The sequence below is a fragment of the Rhinoderma darwinii genome, chromosome 2 (assembly GCF_050947455.1).
Source record: "Rhinoderma darwinii isolate aRhiDar2 chromosome 2, aRhiDar2.hap1, whole genome shotgun sequence".
NCBI lineage: Eukaryota > Metazoa > Chordata > Amphibia > Anura > Rhinodermatidae > Rhinoderma > Rhinoderma darwinii.
The window spans coordinates 429,207,509-429,223,660 of record NC_134688.1 but is presented as its reverse complement, the minus strand read 5'-3'; the positions used below and the strand labels follow the sequence as shown (position 1 = coordinate 429,223,660).

At 42.7% G+C, this 16,152-nt stretch overlaps 1 protein-coding gene across 1 annotated transcript in view; it reads left to right on the top strand.

Annotated features, from left to right (window-relative positions):
* The window catches only part of LOC142741499 (uncharacterized), a 163,978-nt gene that overhangs the window by 109,321 nt on the left and 38,505 nt on the right, over positions 1-16,152 (top strand). Inside the window, exons 4-6 of the mRNA XM_075850870.1 lie at positions 6,698-6,815; positions 9,020-9,148; positions 9,741-9,964. Coding sequence (XP_075706985.1) covers positions 6,698-6,815; positions 9,020-9,148; positions 9,741-9,964 — 471 coding nt within the window. The remainder of the gene's footprint in view (positions 1-6,697; positions 6,816-9,019; positions 9,149-9,740; positions 9,965-16,152) is intronic.

Here is a 16,152-nt window from a genome sequence, read left to right as displayed (position 1 = left end):
AAAGCTGAAGATGAAGATGAATTTCACCTTTTAGCACGACAATGAACCAAAGCATAACTCCAAATTAACAAAAGAATGGCTTCACCAGAAGAAGATCAAAGTTTTGGAATGGCACAACCAGAGCCCAGACCTGAATTCCATTGAAAATCTGTGGGGTGACCTGAAGAGGGCTGTACACAGGAGATGCCCTCGAAATCTGACAGATTTGGAGCGCTTTTGCAAGGAAGAGTGGGCAGCAATTGCCAAGTCAAGATGTGCCATGCTGATAAACTTCTACCCAAAAGACTGAATGCTGTCAAAAAGTCAAAGGGTAATTCAAAAAAGTATTAGTTTAACCCCTTCCCGCCGCAGCCCTTTTTCAGATTTTCATTTTCGTTTTATCCTCCCCAGTTTCCAGAAGCCATAACGTCTTTATTTTTCCGTCAATATAGTCCTATGAGTGCTTGATTTTTGCGGGACGAGTTTTAGTTTTTCGTAGCACCATTTATTTTGCCATATAATGTACTAGGAAACGGGAAAAAAATTATTTGTGGGGTAGAAAATGAAAAAAACAGCGATTCCTCCATGGTTGTTTTCGCGCCGTTTTTCCAGAATTCACTGTGCAATTAAAACAACATGTTAACTTTATTCTCTGGGTCAATACGATTACGGCGATACCAAATATATATAGTTTTTTCTATATTTTACTACTTTTACAAGTAAAAACCTAAGTGTAAAAAAGAAAATTTATTTTGTGTCGCCAAATTCCGAGAGCCACAACTTTTTTATTTTTCCGTCGATTAAGTGGTACAAGGGCTTATTTTTTGCGGGATAAGCTGTAGTTTTTAATTATATCATTTTGCTGTAAATGCGACGGTTTGATCACTTTTTATTTCATTTTTTGTGGGAGATTAGGTGACCAAAAAATAGAGATTCTTGCGATTCCAATTTTTTTTTTTACGGCGTCCACCGTGCGGGTTAAATAATTATATATTGTAATAGTTCAGACTTTTATGGACGCGACGATACCAATTATGTTTATTTATTTATTTTTTTACTATGCTCTAGGGGGAAAATGGGAAAAGGGGGGTTTTTTGAACTTTTAATATTTTTATTTTTTTACACAAATTTTTTTTAATTTAACTCATCTTTACTTTTTTTATTAGTCCCCCTAGGGGACTTCAGCCAGTGATCGTTAGATCGCTTGCACGATATACTGCAATACTAATGTATTGCAGTATATCGTGATTCTGACAGGCAATTATTAAGCCCTGCCGGAGGCAAGGCTTAATAGGTGTACAAAGATGGCGGACCTGGGGGCCTTCATTAAGCCCCCAGGCAGCCATAGCAACCATCGCCCCCCCCCCCCCCATGATTGCGTTGCGGGGGGCGCGATGAGCTGTTAGAGGGGGTTGCCCCCCTCTTTCTAACGATTTAAATGCTGCGGTCTCTGTTGACCGCAGCATTTAACGAGTTAAACAAGCGGGATCGGGCTTGAGCGCGATGCCGCTAGTTACTCTGAGTTGTCGGCTGTAACAACGGCATCGTATGAAGCGGGTTCACTTCGTGAGCCCGCTCCATACTTCCCCTACCCGACTTTGGCGTATAGATACATCAAATGTCGGGAAGGGGTTAAGGGTGTGCATATTTTTGCAACCACATTATTTTTGTTCTTTATTTTTATTTTTCCACCCTAAGAGATTTCAGTTTGTTTTTCAATGGAATTGTAAAGATTATGGGCGACATTAACAGGTTCCCGACCGCTGGCCGTAAATATACGGCCAGCGGTCAGGGTCTCTAAAGTCCGCCGTATAGACTATTTACGGCGGCACTTCAGAGACTGTGCACGCGCGATCGCGTGCACACAGCTCTGTGCCCTGGCTGTTGCTAACAGCCATGGGCACTGGGCAGAATGTCAGGGGTCAATCTTTTGGCCCCTGAACATGTGATCGCTGTGACAACCAATCACAGCGATCACATGCATTTCTGCATAGAAAACAGTGTGCACGCGATCGCGTGCACACAGCCCTGTGCCCACGCTGTTACCAACAGCTCTGGGCACTGGGCAGAGTATCAGGGACCAATCTGATGGTCCCTGAACATGTGGTCGCTGTGAAAACCTATCACAGCGACCACATTTGTTTTATTTTGACTTTTCTGGCAGTAAATCTCCTGCCTCTTTTCTTCTCCTCAAACATTGTTTCAGTTTGAGGAGAAGAAGAGACTCGGGAGAATTGCTGCCAGAAGATTACAGTTACAGTTTTACACAAAAAATACAGTTACACTCTAAAACATTCTCTGTATAGATAGATTTCTATCTATCTATACAATCTATCTATCCATCTATCTTTTTTTCTATATATCTACCTTTCTATCTTTTATTCTATTAGAATAGGCAGGTAGGGAGTATATAATTATATATATATCCACATATATATAATATATATAGCAATAGCGGTTTATTTTTTTGTTAGCGGTAGTGTAGATATATATAGCAGTTAGTTTGTGTGTTTTATATAAAAAAAAAACAAACAATTTGTTTAGTTAGTGTTAGTGTTAGTTACGTTATGGCGAGGAAGTTGTTTAGCGCCGAGGAGGCATACGCCATGCTGTGGTCTGAGTCGGAGACCGCATCAGAGATGGCGTCCGAGATGGAACCTGTTTTAGGTAGTGACGATGACAGCGTCACTTCAGGTTCATCTTCAGGGGACGTTGTCCCTGATGCAGTTGAAACTGCAGAACTTGAAAGAGCAGGGCCAAGTAGCGCTGTAGCACGGGACAGCCTGGTCCCTTCAGTCCAGGCTCTTGTATGGGCACCTGCCCCATCTTTTGGGCCTAGAATCCACGGATTTACTGCCGCTCCTGGCATAACCGTGGACAATACAAATTTTGTCCAAATGGATTACTTCCATTTATTTATAACGGACGACATCCTAAATCAGATTGTCCACGAAACAAATTTATATGCCACTCAATATATAAGGCAGAAACCTTCATCCACCCATGCCAGAGATTGGACGCCCACCAATTTGCTGGAATTAAAAAAAATTTTGGGGCTCACCCTAAATATGGGTATTGTCAAAAAGCCCTCCATTAGGTCTTACTGGTCAACAAGACCCGCCCAAGCCACCCCAGTATATTCTGCAGTAATGCCCAGGTCTCGTTATGAGACAATAATGAGGTTCCTCCACTTCAATGACAACGCACAGGCCCCCCCAAGTACCGATGCAAACCGGGATCGGTTGTTCAAAATAAGACCGCTAATAAATTCCCTGAATAATTTATTTCTGCAACTCTACACCCCTGAGCAGAATGTAAGTGTGGACGAATCCCTCCTCAACTTTCATGGCAGACTTAGCTTTCGCCAATATCTACCTTCAAAAAGGGCAAGATATGGCGTTAAGCTCTACAAATTGTGTGAAAGCGGGTCAGGATATACCACCGCCTTCAGAATTTATGAAGGGCGGGACCGCACAATAAATGTTCCTGGATGCCCCCCTGATCTTTCCACCAGCAGTAAGATCGTGTGGGAGATCATGCAGCCTCTGCTTCACAAGGGGTACCACCTGTACTGTGATAATTTTTATTCGAGTGTGCCCCTGTTTAGGCATTTGCATGCTGCAAGGACTGGGGCATGTGGTACCATGCGCAAAAACAGAATTGGTTTTCCACAGCAATTAGTGGGGAAGCGCATGGTAAAGGGGGACTCCTGTGCTTATGCATCTGAAGAATTGCTGGCGGTCAAGTTCAGGGATCGCAAAGATGTGTATGTGCTAAGCACGATTCATACCGCAGGAACAGTGGCAGTGAGGGAAAGGGGGGCAACATCGGACGAGCACAAACCAGTGAGCATGTCCGAATATAACAAGTACATGGGGGGGGTGGATTTAAGCGACCAGGTTTTACAGCCTTATTTAGTAAAACGCAAAACTAAAACCTGGTACAAAAAAGTGGCCATTTATTTGTTACAGGTGGCCATCCACAACTCATTTGTGCTCTACAAAAAAAACAGAGGCAGAGACACATACCTGGATTTCCAGGAAAAAATTATTGAAGGCCTCATTTTTGATGTTCAGGACACCCGAGAATGCCCCCAGTCTGAGGATGTCACGCGACTCTCTGAAAGATTCCCCCAACACCAACCAGAAGCAACCCCCAGAAAAAGTGCCGCGTCTGCAAAAAAGACGGGCACCGCAAAGATTCCCGATATTTCTGTCCTTCATGTCCCTCACAACCAGGCCTGTGCATTGAGCCATGTTTTAAAAAATACCACACTGTTCTGAATTATTAGATTTTAGTTAATTCGTTGAAAATATATTTGCCCTACATTACGTTTTTATTTTTCCCCTGATTTTACTCGAAGGGTGAGGGAGGGAATGGGTGGGGGGTGGATGTCATGTTTGCATATTCTCTAAAGTTCATCTGCTGGAGAGCTCCATTTGCATAAACCTGCAATTTCTTATTTTAGAAAACCCCAAAAAATAAATTCCCATTATACCCCTAGATGAATATTTTGGGATTTCTGCTTCAAGAGCAGATATTTTGGAAGTGTTATAGAAACTCTGTTGAGTTTTGTAAAACCAGCTTTGAAAAAAAGCGATTTGTGAAATAAGCTTCTTCTATCGTCCGCCCTCCTACATCTCTATGTGATAAATAAGGCACACATATTTGGTATCCCCATGCACAGGAGAAGTGGAAGAATGTGAAAGGAGATGAATTTTTGCCGTGGTCTATGCCGTGTGTGAAAAATGCTGGTATAAACTGACGCATTTGCTAAAAAATTGCTAATTTTATTTTGATCCATCTTATTCAAGAAACTTTCAGAAGAAAACTGGACTGTCTAAAAATATGATAAACCCCTTGAAGAAAACCTTGTGGGGTCTACTTGCGTGAATGAAGTAATTTATGGGGTGATTCTAATCTTTCAGCAGCATTAGGCCCCCCAGAAAACAGTATGCGGCTATAAAATCAAGTGCAGAATTCCTGGACCGAAAAGGCCAAAAAGCCTCCTTTTATGCCAAGCCCTGGCACATGCCCGTGAATAAAGCACACATATTTGGTATCCCCATGCACAGGAGAAGTGGAAGAATGTGAAATGCGATGAATTTTGTCCGTGGTCCATTTTGTGTGTGAAAAAGCTAGCATAAACTGACGCATTTGTTAAAAAAAAAAGTAATTTTATTTTGTTCCATCTTATTCAAGAAACTTTCAGAAGAAAACTGGACTGTCTAAAAATATGATAAACCCCTTGAAGGAAACCTTGTGGGGTCTACTTGTGCGAATGAAGTCATTTATGGGGTGATTCTAATGTTTCAGCAGCATTAGGCCCCCCAGAAAACAGTATGCGGCTCTAAAATCAAATGCAAAATTCCTGGACCGAAAAGGCCGAAAAGCCTCCTTTTATGCCCAGCCCTGGCACATGCCCGCACAGTGAATAAGGCACACATATTTGGTATCCCCATGCACTGGAGAAGTGGAAGAATGTGAAAGGAGATTAATTTTGTCCGTGGTCCATACCGTGTGTGAAAAATGCTAGCATAAACTGGCGCAATTGCTAAATTCTTGCATTTTTTTCCAATTTTGCCCACTTTAGAGAAAAAAATAAAAATGATATATACTGACAAATGCCACTAAAACAAAGCCCTATCTGTCCTTTAAAAAGAGTGTAAAATTCAAAGATGAACTTTATTCACCTGCTGAGTTATAGTCATCTAAATAAGCGCATAGCAAAATTGTGAAATTTGCTCTGGTCATTTAGCTGTAAAACAGCCTAGTCCTTAACCGGTTAAAGGCGGATTTACACGAACGTGATATAAGTCCGTGCAACGCGCGTGATTTTTACGCGTTTCGTAGGGACCTATGTTAGTCTATGGGGCCGTGCAGACAGTACGTGATTTTTGTGCAGCGTGAGTCCGTTGCGTAAAACTCACGACATGTCCCATATTTCTGCGTTGTTCGCGCATCACGCACCCATTGAAGCCAATGGGTGCGTGAAAATCACGCGCACATCACGGAAGCACTTCCATGGGATGCGCGTGATTTGCGCAACAGCAGTCAAAAGTATGTTTGCAAACAGAAAAGCACCACGTGCTTTTCTGTTTACAATCATCCAAACAGAATGTCATAATGATGGCGGCTACGCGAAAATCACGCAGCCGCGCATCCTATGTGATGACACACGGAGCTGTAAAGTGCCTTTTGCGCACGCAAAATGCCGCGTTTTTTGCGTGAGCAAAACGCACACGCTCGTGTAAAGGTGGAACAAGTTCTGAAATTATTCATCTTGGACTGATTTTGTAACATGACAAAAACCTGGCATTTTAACAGAGGTGTGTAGAGTTTTTATATCCACTCTATGTTGTGATGGCACCTGCAATCATAAATTTGTCTCAACATATGTCATATGTCAAAAAAATAGCCAAGCTTTTAGACATTGGATAAAATGATGCAATTTTTGATAAATATGGCCCTAAGAGTTTTGGAGAGGAGGAATGGAACAATGGAAATTCAGACAACAGCATGTACTGCAGAACTTTCTGTTGAAGCGTATTTGCACAAATCCTATTAGTTCTAAAAGAAGCATTTTTAATGTTGCTATCCCCTAATATTTATGGAAAAATGAAAACAAAATCTACATTTAAGGTTTGGTTTGTATATTTTAGCCGTTTCTGTTACATTTCTTTACATTCCATATTGAATGTTTTGTTTTTTTTTCTAGATTAATATTTTAGAAAACAGACCAAACATGAAGGTAAAACTGCATTCACTTTTAAATCACCCCATACCGGTCACACTCAGAACTTTGGCCTGGAAATTGCAATTATCCAACACAAAAGGTAATAATGGTATATCTAGAGAAAAATTAATAACCAGTTTTTTTTTTCTTGTTTTTTCAACTTCTATTACAATTCCTAAATGTACTGTATATTGTAATTTATCTACATTTTCTACTTATAGAAGTTACTGGCTATAAACAAATGCTCAACATATTGTTGAGTTCATTTAAAAAGAATAGTTGAGCATTTGCACACACCAATCCATCAAATAATGGCTCACATTTATTAATAATGGCATTTTTTGCACCAAAGAAATGTCATAGATTATTACAGTTTTAAGTAATGGAGTACAGTCTGTCCCTCATCGACCAGGGAGTGACAGGGGAGATGCATGTAGAGCCTTATCTATGTGTATAGTATTAGGGCACATTCAGACGTGGCGTAATTGCTGTTGAATTCCGCTGCGGACAGTCTGTGGGGCAGATTTTTCCCTCCATGGCATGCTCATTATGTTGCGGAGAAGAAGCGGAATTTCACTGCGGATTTCAGCCTTTGCAATGCAAAAACTGAAATCTGTGGCAAGTCCGCTGTGATATCTGCAACGTCTGAATTACCTGTCAAATATGCAAATTTTGGTGCAGAATCGTTGCGTAATTGCCCCGAATCTGCACCAAAATTTGCAGCGGAAAAATTCTGCCACGTCTGAACATGGCCTAAAGGTCCTCTTACACGGCCTGATATGGGCCGTCAAAACTAGCACCAATCAACGCGGCAGCTTATTGATAGGCGCTGGTTTGCTCGTTTGAAAAGGAGCAATGATCAGTTATATTTGGGGATGAGCGATCGTTACTATACCCCATACATTTCTATCATGTTGGCAGTACATCTCCTTGTTTACACAGGGAGATGTGCTGCTGACAATGATAATATTTCTTCTCATAAACAATACAATCAGCCGATAAACGAGCGTTTGCTCGTACATCGGCTGATCGTTGCCCTGTTTACGCAGAGCAATGATCGGGAACGAGCGTTCATGTCAACGCTACGTTTGCCCAATCATTGGCCCGTGTAAAAGGGCCCTTACTATCCTACCCTATTTAGGCCTCCAGCAGTAATATAGAGCTGTCATTCGTTCATGCACACTCAAATGTTAATGAGATAAATCTGCTTATTCTGTCCCAGTCTATACAGCATAGCTGAAAAGAGAGCTGTAAAAAACAAAGCGTCACCTAAGGTGTGTACTCTAGTGGCCAGTGTGAAAACTGGAATATTTTGGATAGTCACATAAAAGAACACCTCCAACAAATATGTTAGGGTGCTGCAAAAATGTATTCGCAAACATTTTCTACAACTAAAAATCAATTCCGCTCATCTAAATGAAACTTGCAGAAATCCATGCACCTGCTGCAGAAAGTCAGATTAAGGGCGGATTTACACAAACGTGATATACGTCCGTGCAACGCGCGTGATTTTCACGCGCCTCGCAAGGACCTATATTAGTCTTTGGGGCCGTGCAGACAGTCCGTGATTTTCACGCAGTGTGTGTCCGCTGCGTGAAACGCACGACATGTCCTATATTTGTGTGTTGTTTGCGCATCACACACACATTGAAGTCAATGAGTGCGTGAAAATCACACGCAGCACACGGAAGCACTTCCATGGGATGCGCGGGATTCGCGCAAGAGCAGTAAAAAGTATGAATGAAAGCAGAAAAGCACCACGTGCTTTTCTGTTTACAAACATACAGAGTGTCATAATGATGGCGGATGCGCGAAAATCACGCAGCCACGCATCATACGCTGCTGCCACACGGAGCTGTTAAGTGCCTTTTGCGCGTGCAAAATGCCGCATTTTTTGCTTGCGCAAAACGCACACGCTCGTGTAAATCCGGCCTAAATGGAACTGATTATCAGAAAATTTCTACAACAAATCTGCCGTGTGTAACTACACCGTTAATTCTGTGTTAAATTAGTTAAAAAATTTAAAAAAACAGCATAAATAATATGTTATCTTCTGCTGATATATTCCATTTAAGGCCACATGCTACATGGTATGTGAATTGAGCTTTAGAATACAACTGTCGATTAAAGACTGGTAAAACTTCAAGAAAAAGAGATGCAATGTTTTAGAACCTTGTTTCATTCTTTCATCCTCGCCCCGTTTATCTATGTTGTAATATTCAAAATAGAAATAATTCATCCATTGGAACATTGGATATGTTGACAACATCTGATGTTAATCTATTAATTGTGCTGTTGTCACAGCCCGCATGGAATATCTGACACACGTGTCCATGAATAAGGCCCGATCTGTCCTAGACCGAGAGATAGCGCTACATTGCGAGACTCTGCTCTCAACGGAACAAACATTTCAAAACCTGAAAGATAACAAGGGTAAGTGTCGTAAGGGGCTAAGAACGGATCAATGTATGGGACAGATGTAATGCATAAACTCTTGTTAATTTTCTGAGGGTTCTGAATGGGGACTCTCCTCTATTAACCGAATTTAATATTCAATATTTGAAAATGGCTTTTGTAAACTAGACAACACAATAATTTTCTGTTTTTATTTCAAATTCTTGGCAGATATAGTGACTGCCAGCATATAGTGAAAGTATAAGCATGATTTGTGTTAACCACTGATTCAGGTCATATGGGCATAGCTGGCTGCTGACGGCCGCGGACAGCCGCCTACATTTGTGGGCCATGCCCATGCTCCCATATAAAGTATGGGAGCATGGTCCGTAAAAAGCAAAAAACAGGACATGTCCTATCTTTTGCGGAGCCATTCTACGGCACGGACACCTTCCCATAAATATACGGAAAGGTGTCCGTGGGTAATAGAAGTGAATGGGTCTGTAATTATGGGCCGTAATTATGGTCTGTATTTATGGATAAATTCTACGGTCGCGTGCATGGGGCCTCACTCTGGTAGGTAATATACTGTGTACATGTTCCTTTTATTTTTATGTTTTTGTACTTTTAGGCATTGCAAGATGTATGCGGAATGTGATGTCCTATTTTCACAAACACGCCAGGACCAGCCTTTTAGATGAGGACTATATTTTGCTTGTGCCTCTAGCACAGACAGTTTTTACAACATCTAAACCTAGTACATCTCTAGATTCATTGTCTACTCTATTGGTTGAGGAATACATCACATTTATGGACTCCCGGCCATCCATCATGCATAGGGATGAACACCCAGAGGTAAACTCGGTCCTAGTTATATTGTTTGTTATCTTTTTAACCTATTACTGCTTGTTATATATTCATCCTGGTTTGTTACTTGTACATATGTATGTCTTTTTTTCTATGCCAAAACTGAAAGGTCTCGATAATTGTCCCCTCACGTTCCACTGGTCTATTTGAGTAGCACTAATGACATATTAATGTGCCTTTAGCTTTCTGCGCATTTCTAAATCTCATACTATCAGCTGGAGATTATACATTAACCTGGCTATTTATGTCACTTCAGCATATACCTCATTCTGCAGTGACGTAAATAGACGAGATCGCGCTGACACTGTGTCAGCCCAATCCTCCTGAAGAGGCAAAGAGATGAAATGATCAGTTCCCTGTCACAAAATACAAACCGCTCAAAGTTGTTTTTTTTTGCAGACCATAGCATACAGAGAAACAACTTGTAATTGCAAATTTAACATCACTCTATGGCCAGTAAAGAGAGAGAACATGGCGAACTACGCTGGTTCCGTAATTCCCAAGTTATTCCCACATTTATCAGACATTATAGCATATCCTGTGGATGTTCCCACAGGCAGGAGACGCTCCACATTTTGGGTATGTGCACACGATAACTGCAATTACGTCTGAAAATACGGAGCTGTTTTCAAGGTAAAACAGCCCCTGATTTTCAGAATTTTTTTGAGCAACTCGCGTTTTTTGCGGCGTTTTTTACGTCCGTTTTTGGAGCTGTTTTTATTGGAGTCTATGAGAAAACGGCTTCAAAAACATCTCAAGAAGTGTCCTGCACTTCTTTTGACGAGGCTGTAATTTTACGCGTCGTATTTTGACAGCGACGCGTAAAATTACAGGTTGTCGGCACAGTACATCGGCAAACCCATTGAAAGTAATGGGCAGATGTTTGCCGACGTATTGGAGGCGTTTTTTCAGGCGTAATTCGAGGCGTAAAACGCCTCCATTACGTCTGAAAATCGGTTGTGTGAACCCAGCCTTTCTGTAATAAAAAATCTGCAGCGGATTATCAAAAATACGCAGGTAAATCAGTTAAAGAAATCCGCAGCAAATATGGCTTTTTTTGCTGCGCATATTGGTTTTACCTGCAGATTTAGAGTGAGGCATTGAATGTAGCGCACTTAATGTGCACCTGCGGATTTGCATAGTTTTTACTGCTTTTTCACTGTACAAAGCAACAAAACTTAACTTGAGTATTTTAGTGCTAAATTATGCTCATTATTTAACTAATTTTCTATATACTTCCCCTCCCTTTAGGCTGGATTCACACGACCATGTTCGGTCCGTAAAGGACGGAACGTATTTCGGCCGCAAGTCCCGGACCGAACACACTGCAGGGAGCCGGGCTCCTATCATCATACTTATGTACGACGCTAGGTGTCCCTGCCTCTGCGTGGAACTACTGTCCCGTACTGAAAACATGATTACAGTACGGGACAGTTGTCCCGCAGCGAGGCAGGGACTCCTAGCACCGTACATAACCATGATGCTAGGAGCCCGGCTCCCTGCAGTGTGATCGATCCGGGACTTGCGGCCGAAATACGTTCTGTCCTTTACGGACCGAACATGGTCGTGTGAATCCAGCCTAACAAACAAGTAACATCTCCACTCAGAATACACAGCATAAATTGACTTGCGGAACACTATCTGTATTGCATTTTGTCTTTTTTTTTCTGAGAACGTGGCTCACGTTTGCAGAAATCTCATCCACCTTTCTGCTACTGTAAGACCGGGTTTCCAAGGGACGGATACGCTGCATATAATTCACGCAGCGCATCCGACCTGGAACCCGCAGTATATTTCGTCTGAAAACTGCGCTTTTTCGGACAGAATTTTCGCTGTGGAAAACCGCTCATACGTAGGTCATTGTCTCAGTGACGTATCACTCCATCGCAGTCCGGTCCAGGCTCCCTGGATGACGCTGCAACCCATGTGACCACTGCAGCCTGTGATTGGCTGCAGCAGTCACATGGGATGCAACGAAACCCCAGGAGGCCGAATTGCAGAGAGAGTTCTGGGTAAGTATGATTTTATTTTTTCTGGAGTTCCGAATTTTGCAGCGTAATTGCTGCAATTCTGCCACAAAAGTGGCAACACTTGGCTTTCTGTTGCAGGTTTTGCATTCCCATTAAATTCAATGGGGAAAACCCACAACGGAAAATCAACAAAAACGCAGCATAAATTGACATGCTGCGGAATTAAATTCTGCACCGCAGGTCAATTTATTAACGTTAACGCTGCAGGTTTTTTTCTGCAGCAAGGGCATGAGATTTTCTGAATCTCATCCAATTTGCTGCTACTGTAAATGCTGCAGAATTTCCACACACAATTCCTTGCGGAAATTCTGCAGCGTTTAAGCTACGTGGGAAGCCGGCCTTAATGCTGTGGAATTTCTCTGCAGAATCCGTTGCCGAAATTCTGCAACATATCCTGTCTGTGAGAACATAACCTTAAGGCCGGGTTCCCACGGGTCGGATATGCTGCGTAAAAATCACGCAGCTCTGTCTAACCTGGAACCTGCAGTACCTTCCATCCGAAAAATCGTACCACATAGTGTTGTGGTTTTTCGGACAGAATTTCCACTGCGTAAAAAAGTTTTCATACTTACCCCCTCGCTCCTTTGACGTCAGCTCCGGTCTCCTACGATGCGTTGCAGGCCATGTGATGCTGCAGCCTCTGATTGGCTGCTGTGGTCACATGGGATGAACCATTATCCCAGGAGGCCGGACTGCAGGAAGAATGGGGATGCATAACACGCAACAGAAAAATCAACAAAAACGCAGCATAAATTGGCATGTTGCGGAATGAAATTCTGCACCGCAGGTCAATTTATTAACGTTTACGCTGCATTTTTTTTCCACAGCGTGGGCATGAGATTTACCAAACTACATTCCACTTTGCTGCTACTGTAAATGCTGCGGAATTTCCGCACACAATTCCGTTGCGGAAATTCTGTAGAGTTCATGCTACATGGGAACCCGGCCTAAGCAGAAAAAAACCCTTTCAATATAACATACCCCTTTCAAAACCTCAGTAAATAAAACTGTGGATAAAGAAATGCTGACTGTTTATTACCTGCTTGTTCCAAATAAATTATGTGTCTACTTTCATTTATCCAATAGAACATTGTAACCAGATTACAGTAATGAAATCTTTTTCAGCTCCCTCAGACTGTTGGTGCAGGAATGATTTAGCAAACTACTCAATGCCAGCTGGCACGGAGTAACTGCAGATCTAATCTAATAGTAAAGTGCAGGCTGGGATTAACAATCCTTAGGCCCCGTGCACACGACTGTATTTTTTCCCTCCTGTAAACACTGGCTGTAAATATGGGTCCTTTGTCACACGTTTGTAACCCTAAATACGGGTCCGTTGTCATCCGTATTCCACCTGTATTTACGGACCCGTAAAAAAAGGGGGGCTGGAAATTATGTCACATGATCGCTCAGACGCCATTTTCTCTGCTTCTCTTTATACAAAAATTGAAATCCCCTGACATCGCCTAGCAACGCTCCCATAATTACGGGTGCACACACGTAGCCATCCGTAATTACGGGAGTCCCCTAGACTTCTATGGGCCTGCCTGTGCCGTAATTATGGCCTGAAATAGGACATGTTATATATTTTTCAACGGCCCAGGCAAACTGGAAGGTACCCGTCGCCAATAGAAGTCTATGGGCCCGTAATTACGGCCCGTAATTACGGGCGTTTTTACAGTCGTGTGCATGGGGCCTAAGGCCCCTGCACATGTTGCGAGTTTGCAGAAGATTTTTCATCTGAAAATTTGCTGTGGAAGTCTGTTACAGGCAAGTGGATGAGATTTAAAAATGGCATCTACATGCTGCTGAACATTATCTGCAGAAATCAAAGCATGGTGCAGATTTTTAAATCCGCAGCATGTTCATTCTGTTCTGGATTTTTCTGCAGATTTCACCCTTTTAAATGTAGAAGGGGTGTAATCTGCCTCAAAATCCACAACAAATCCGTAACATGCGTGGGTACCTTCAAGTTCTTTCATACGTGGATTTTGATGCAGTTCCTTTATACAGTTTTTAAGCCACAATCAGGAATGGATTTTAAAAAACAGAGTAAGATCAGGATCCTACACACAGTTTTGTGTCCGTTTTTGTCGCCAAAGACAGAAGTGGACACAAGGAATGTATCAGTCTCTTCATTAGACCTTTCCTTCTTTTTAGACCCACTTCTGGCTTTACCTCAAAAAACGGAGACAAAAACTGCAAACTGTGTGTATGAACGTGGCCTTAGGGTATTTTTCCACAGGCAGGATACGCTGTGGAATTTCCACAACAGAATCCTGTGCGGAAGTTCCTCAGCATTTACAGTAGCAGGAGAGTGGATGAGATTTCTGCAAATCTCAGCCAAGTGCTGCGAGAAAAAAAACGCAGAACAGTAACGTGGAAAGTGACAATTTATGCTGCGTATTCTAAGCGGAGATGCTACGTGTTTGTGCCATTAAGTGAAATAAGGAGCAAAAGTTCTGCACTAAAAGCGTAAGTTGAGTTTTGTTACGATCTGTACAGTGCGGGTGCACATAAAGTCTGCTATAAGCAATGCTTCCCATTAAATCCGCAGGTAAAACCGCTGAGGAAAACTCAATATGATTTCCGCAGCTTTATTGCGTTTTCACAGTAATACGCGCAGCAAAAGCACACTGTTTGCTGAGGATTTCTGTGACTGATTTGGTTGTGTTTTTTTAAGATTCCGTGGCAGGAATTTAGTTGCGACAAAACCTCGCAGTTTTGCTGCAAAACTGGCAAAATCAAATTTTGAGACTCAATGCACACGATGCGTATTACATACGGTTTCGCTGCGCGGATTTGCGTGCGCCAAATCCACAGCGTAATACAGTACCAGCATAGTCAATGAGATTCCAGGAAATCTCATGTACACGCTGCAGTATTTTTCAGGACGGAAATTGACCTGCGGTGCGTTTTTTAGAATCCGCAGCATGTCAATTTATCTTGCGTTTCCGCTTGCGAATTGTATCTGCCTAGTGCTGTGGAAACTCGAACCAAAACCAACAGCATGAAAATGCGCCAAAATCGCATAAAAACGTAAAAAATGCATTAAAAACGCATATTAGGTGCAGTTTTTACCTGCGAATTTCCTGTCTATTGCTGCGATTTCGGTGTGTATTTTCCGCAGCAAAATACGCAACATGTGCATGCAGCCTAAGTAAAATCTTTTCTATATACTTTTACAATCTACACCTGCCATTCACTTAAAAAACTAAACTGAATCAAAACGATACCACCCTAAAGCCAGGATCACACGCCCACAGTTTTGTTGCAGTTTTTGGTTCAGTTTGTTAAAACTCCAAAAGTGTATCCAAAAGGAAGAAGAGGTATAAAGAAAAATATTCCTCCTTTTAGGTCCTATTCACACGACAGTCACACGGCTGCAGTAAGAACAGACCCCAAATGGGGCTTAAAAAAAATGGAACTTGCCCTATTTAGGGCCATTCTCCCGATCACACGACTTCCATAGAAGTCTATGGGGCTGAGTAAAGCACGGCTGCCACTTGGATGTGATCCGAGTGACGGCCGTGCTTTCTGCCGCTCGCTCTCTTCTCCTCCTCACAGTGGGAGGAGGAGGAGGAGGAGATTTTTTTGCTCCCTGTAGGAGCGGAATCCCTAATCCCCAGCCACAGCGTTTGCCAAAGCTAATCCTGAAGCAACAACGGCCGGTAATTCCGCTCCAGGAGAAGTCTCTGACTTCACTGTCCATATATGGACAGTGACGTCAGGGACGTGAAGCGGAATCCCCAGCCACAACGGCCAACGGCCGATGATTCCACTCCAGGAGAAGTCCTCATGTGCCTGACACTGCTGTGGCCGGTGATTCCGCTCCAGGAGAAGTCACTGTCCATATATGGACAGTGAAGTCAGGGACTTCTCCTGGAGTGGAATCACCGGCCGATGGGCCAGTGTGGCCGGGGATTCCGCTTCAGGAGAAGTTCATGACGTCACTGTCCTTATATGGACAGTGAAGGCTGGCACTTCTCCTGGAGCAGTCCACTACAGCGGTACCATCTACGGGAAGGTGTGCCATCTACAGGGGGGTGTTATGTACAAGGGGGCTGTGGCAGTATCTACAAGGGGCTATGTGGCATTATCTACAGAGGGCAGTGTGTGGCATTATCTACAGGGGGCTGTGGCAGT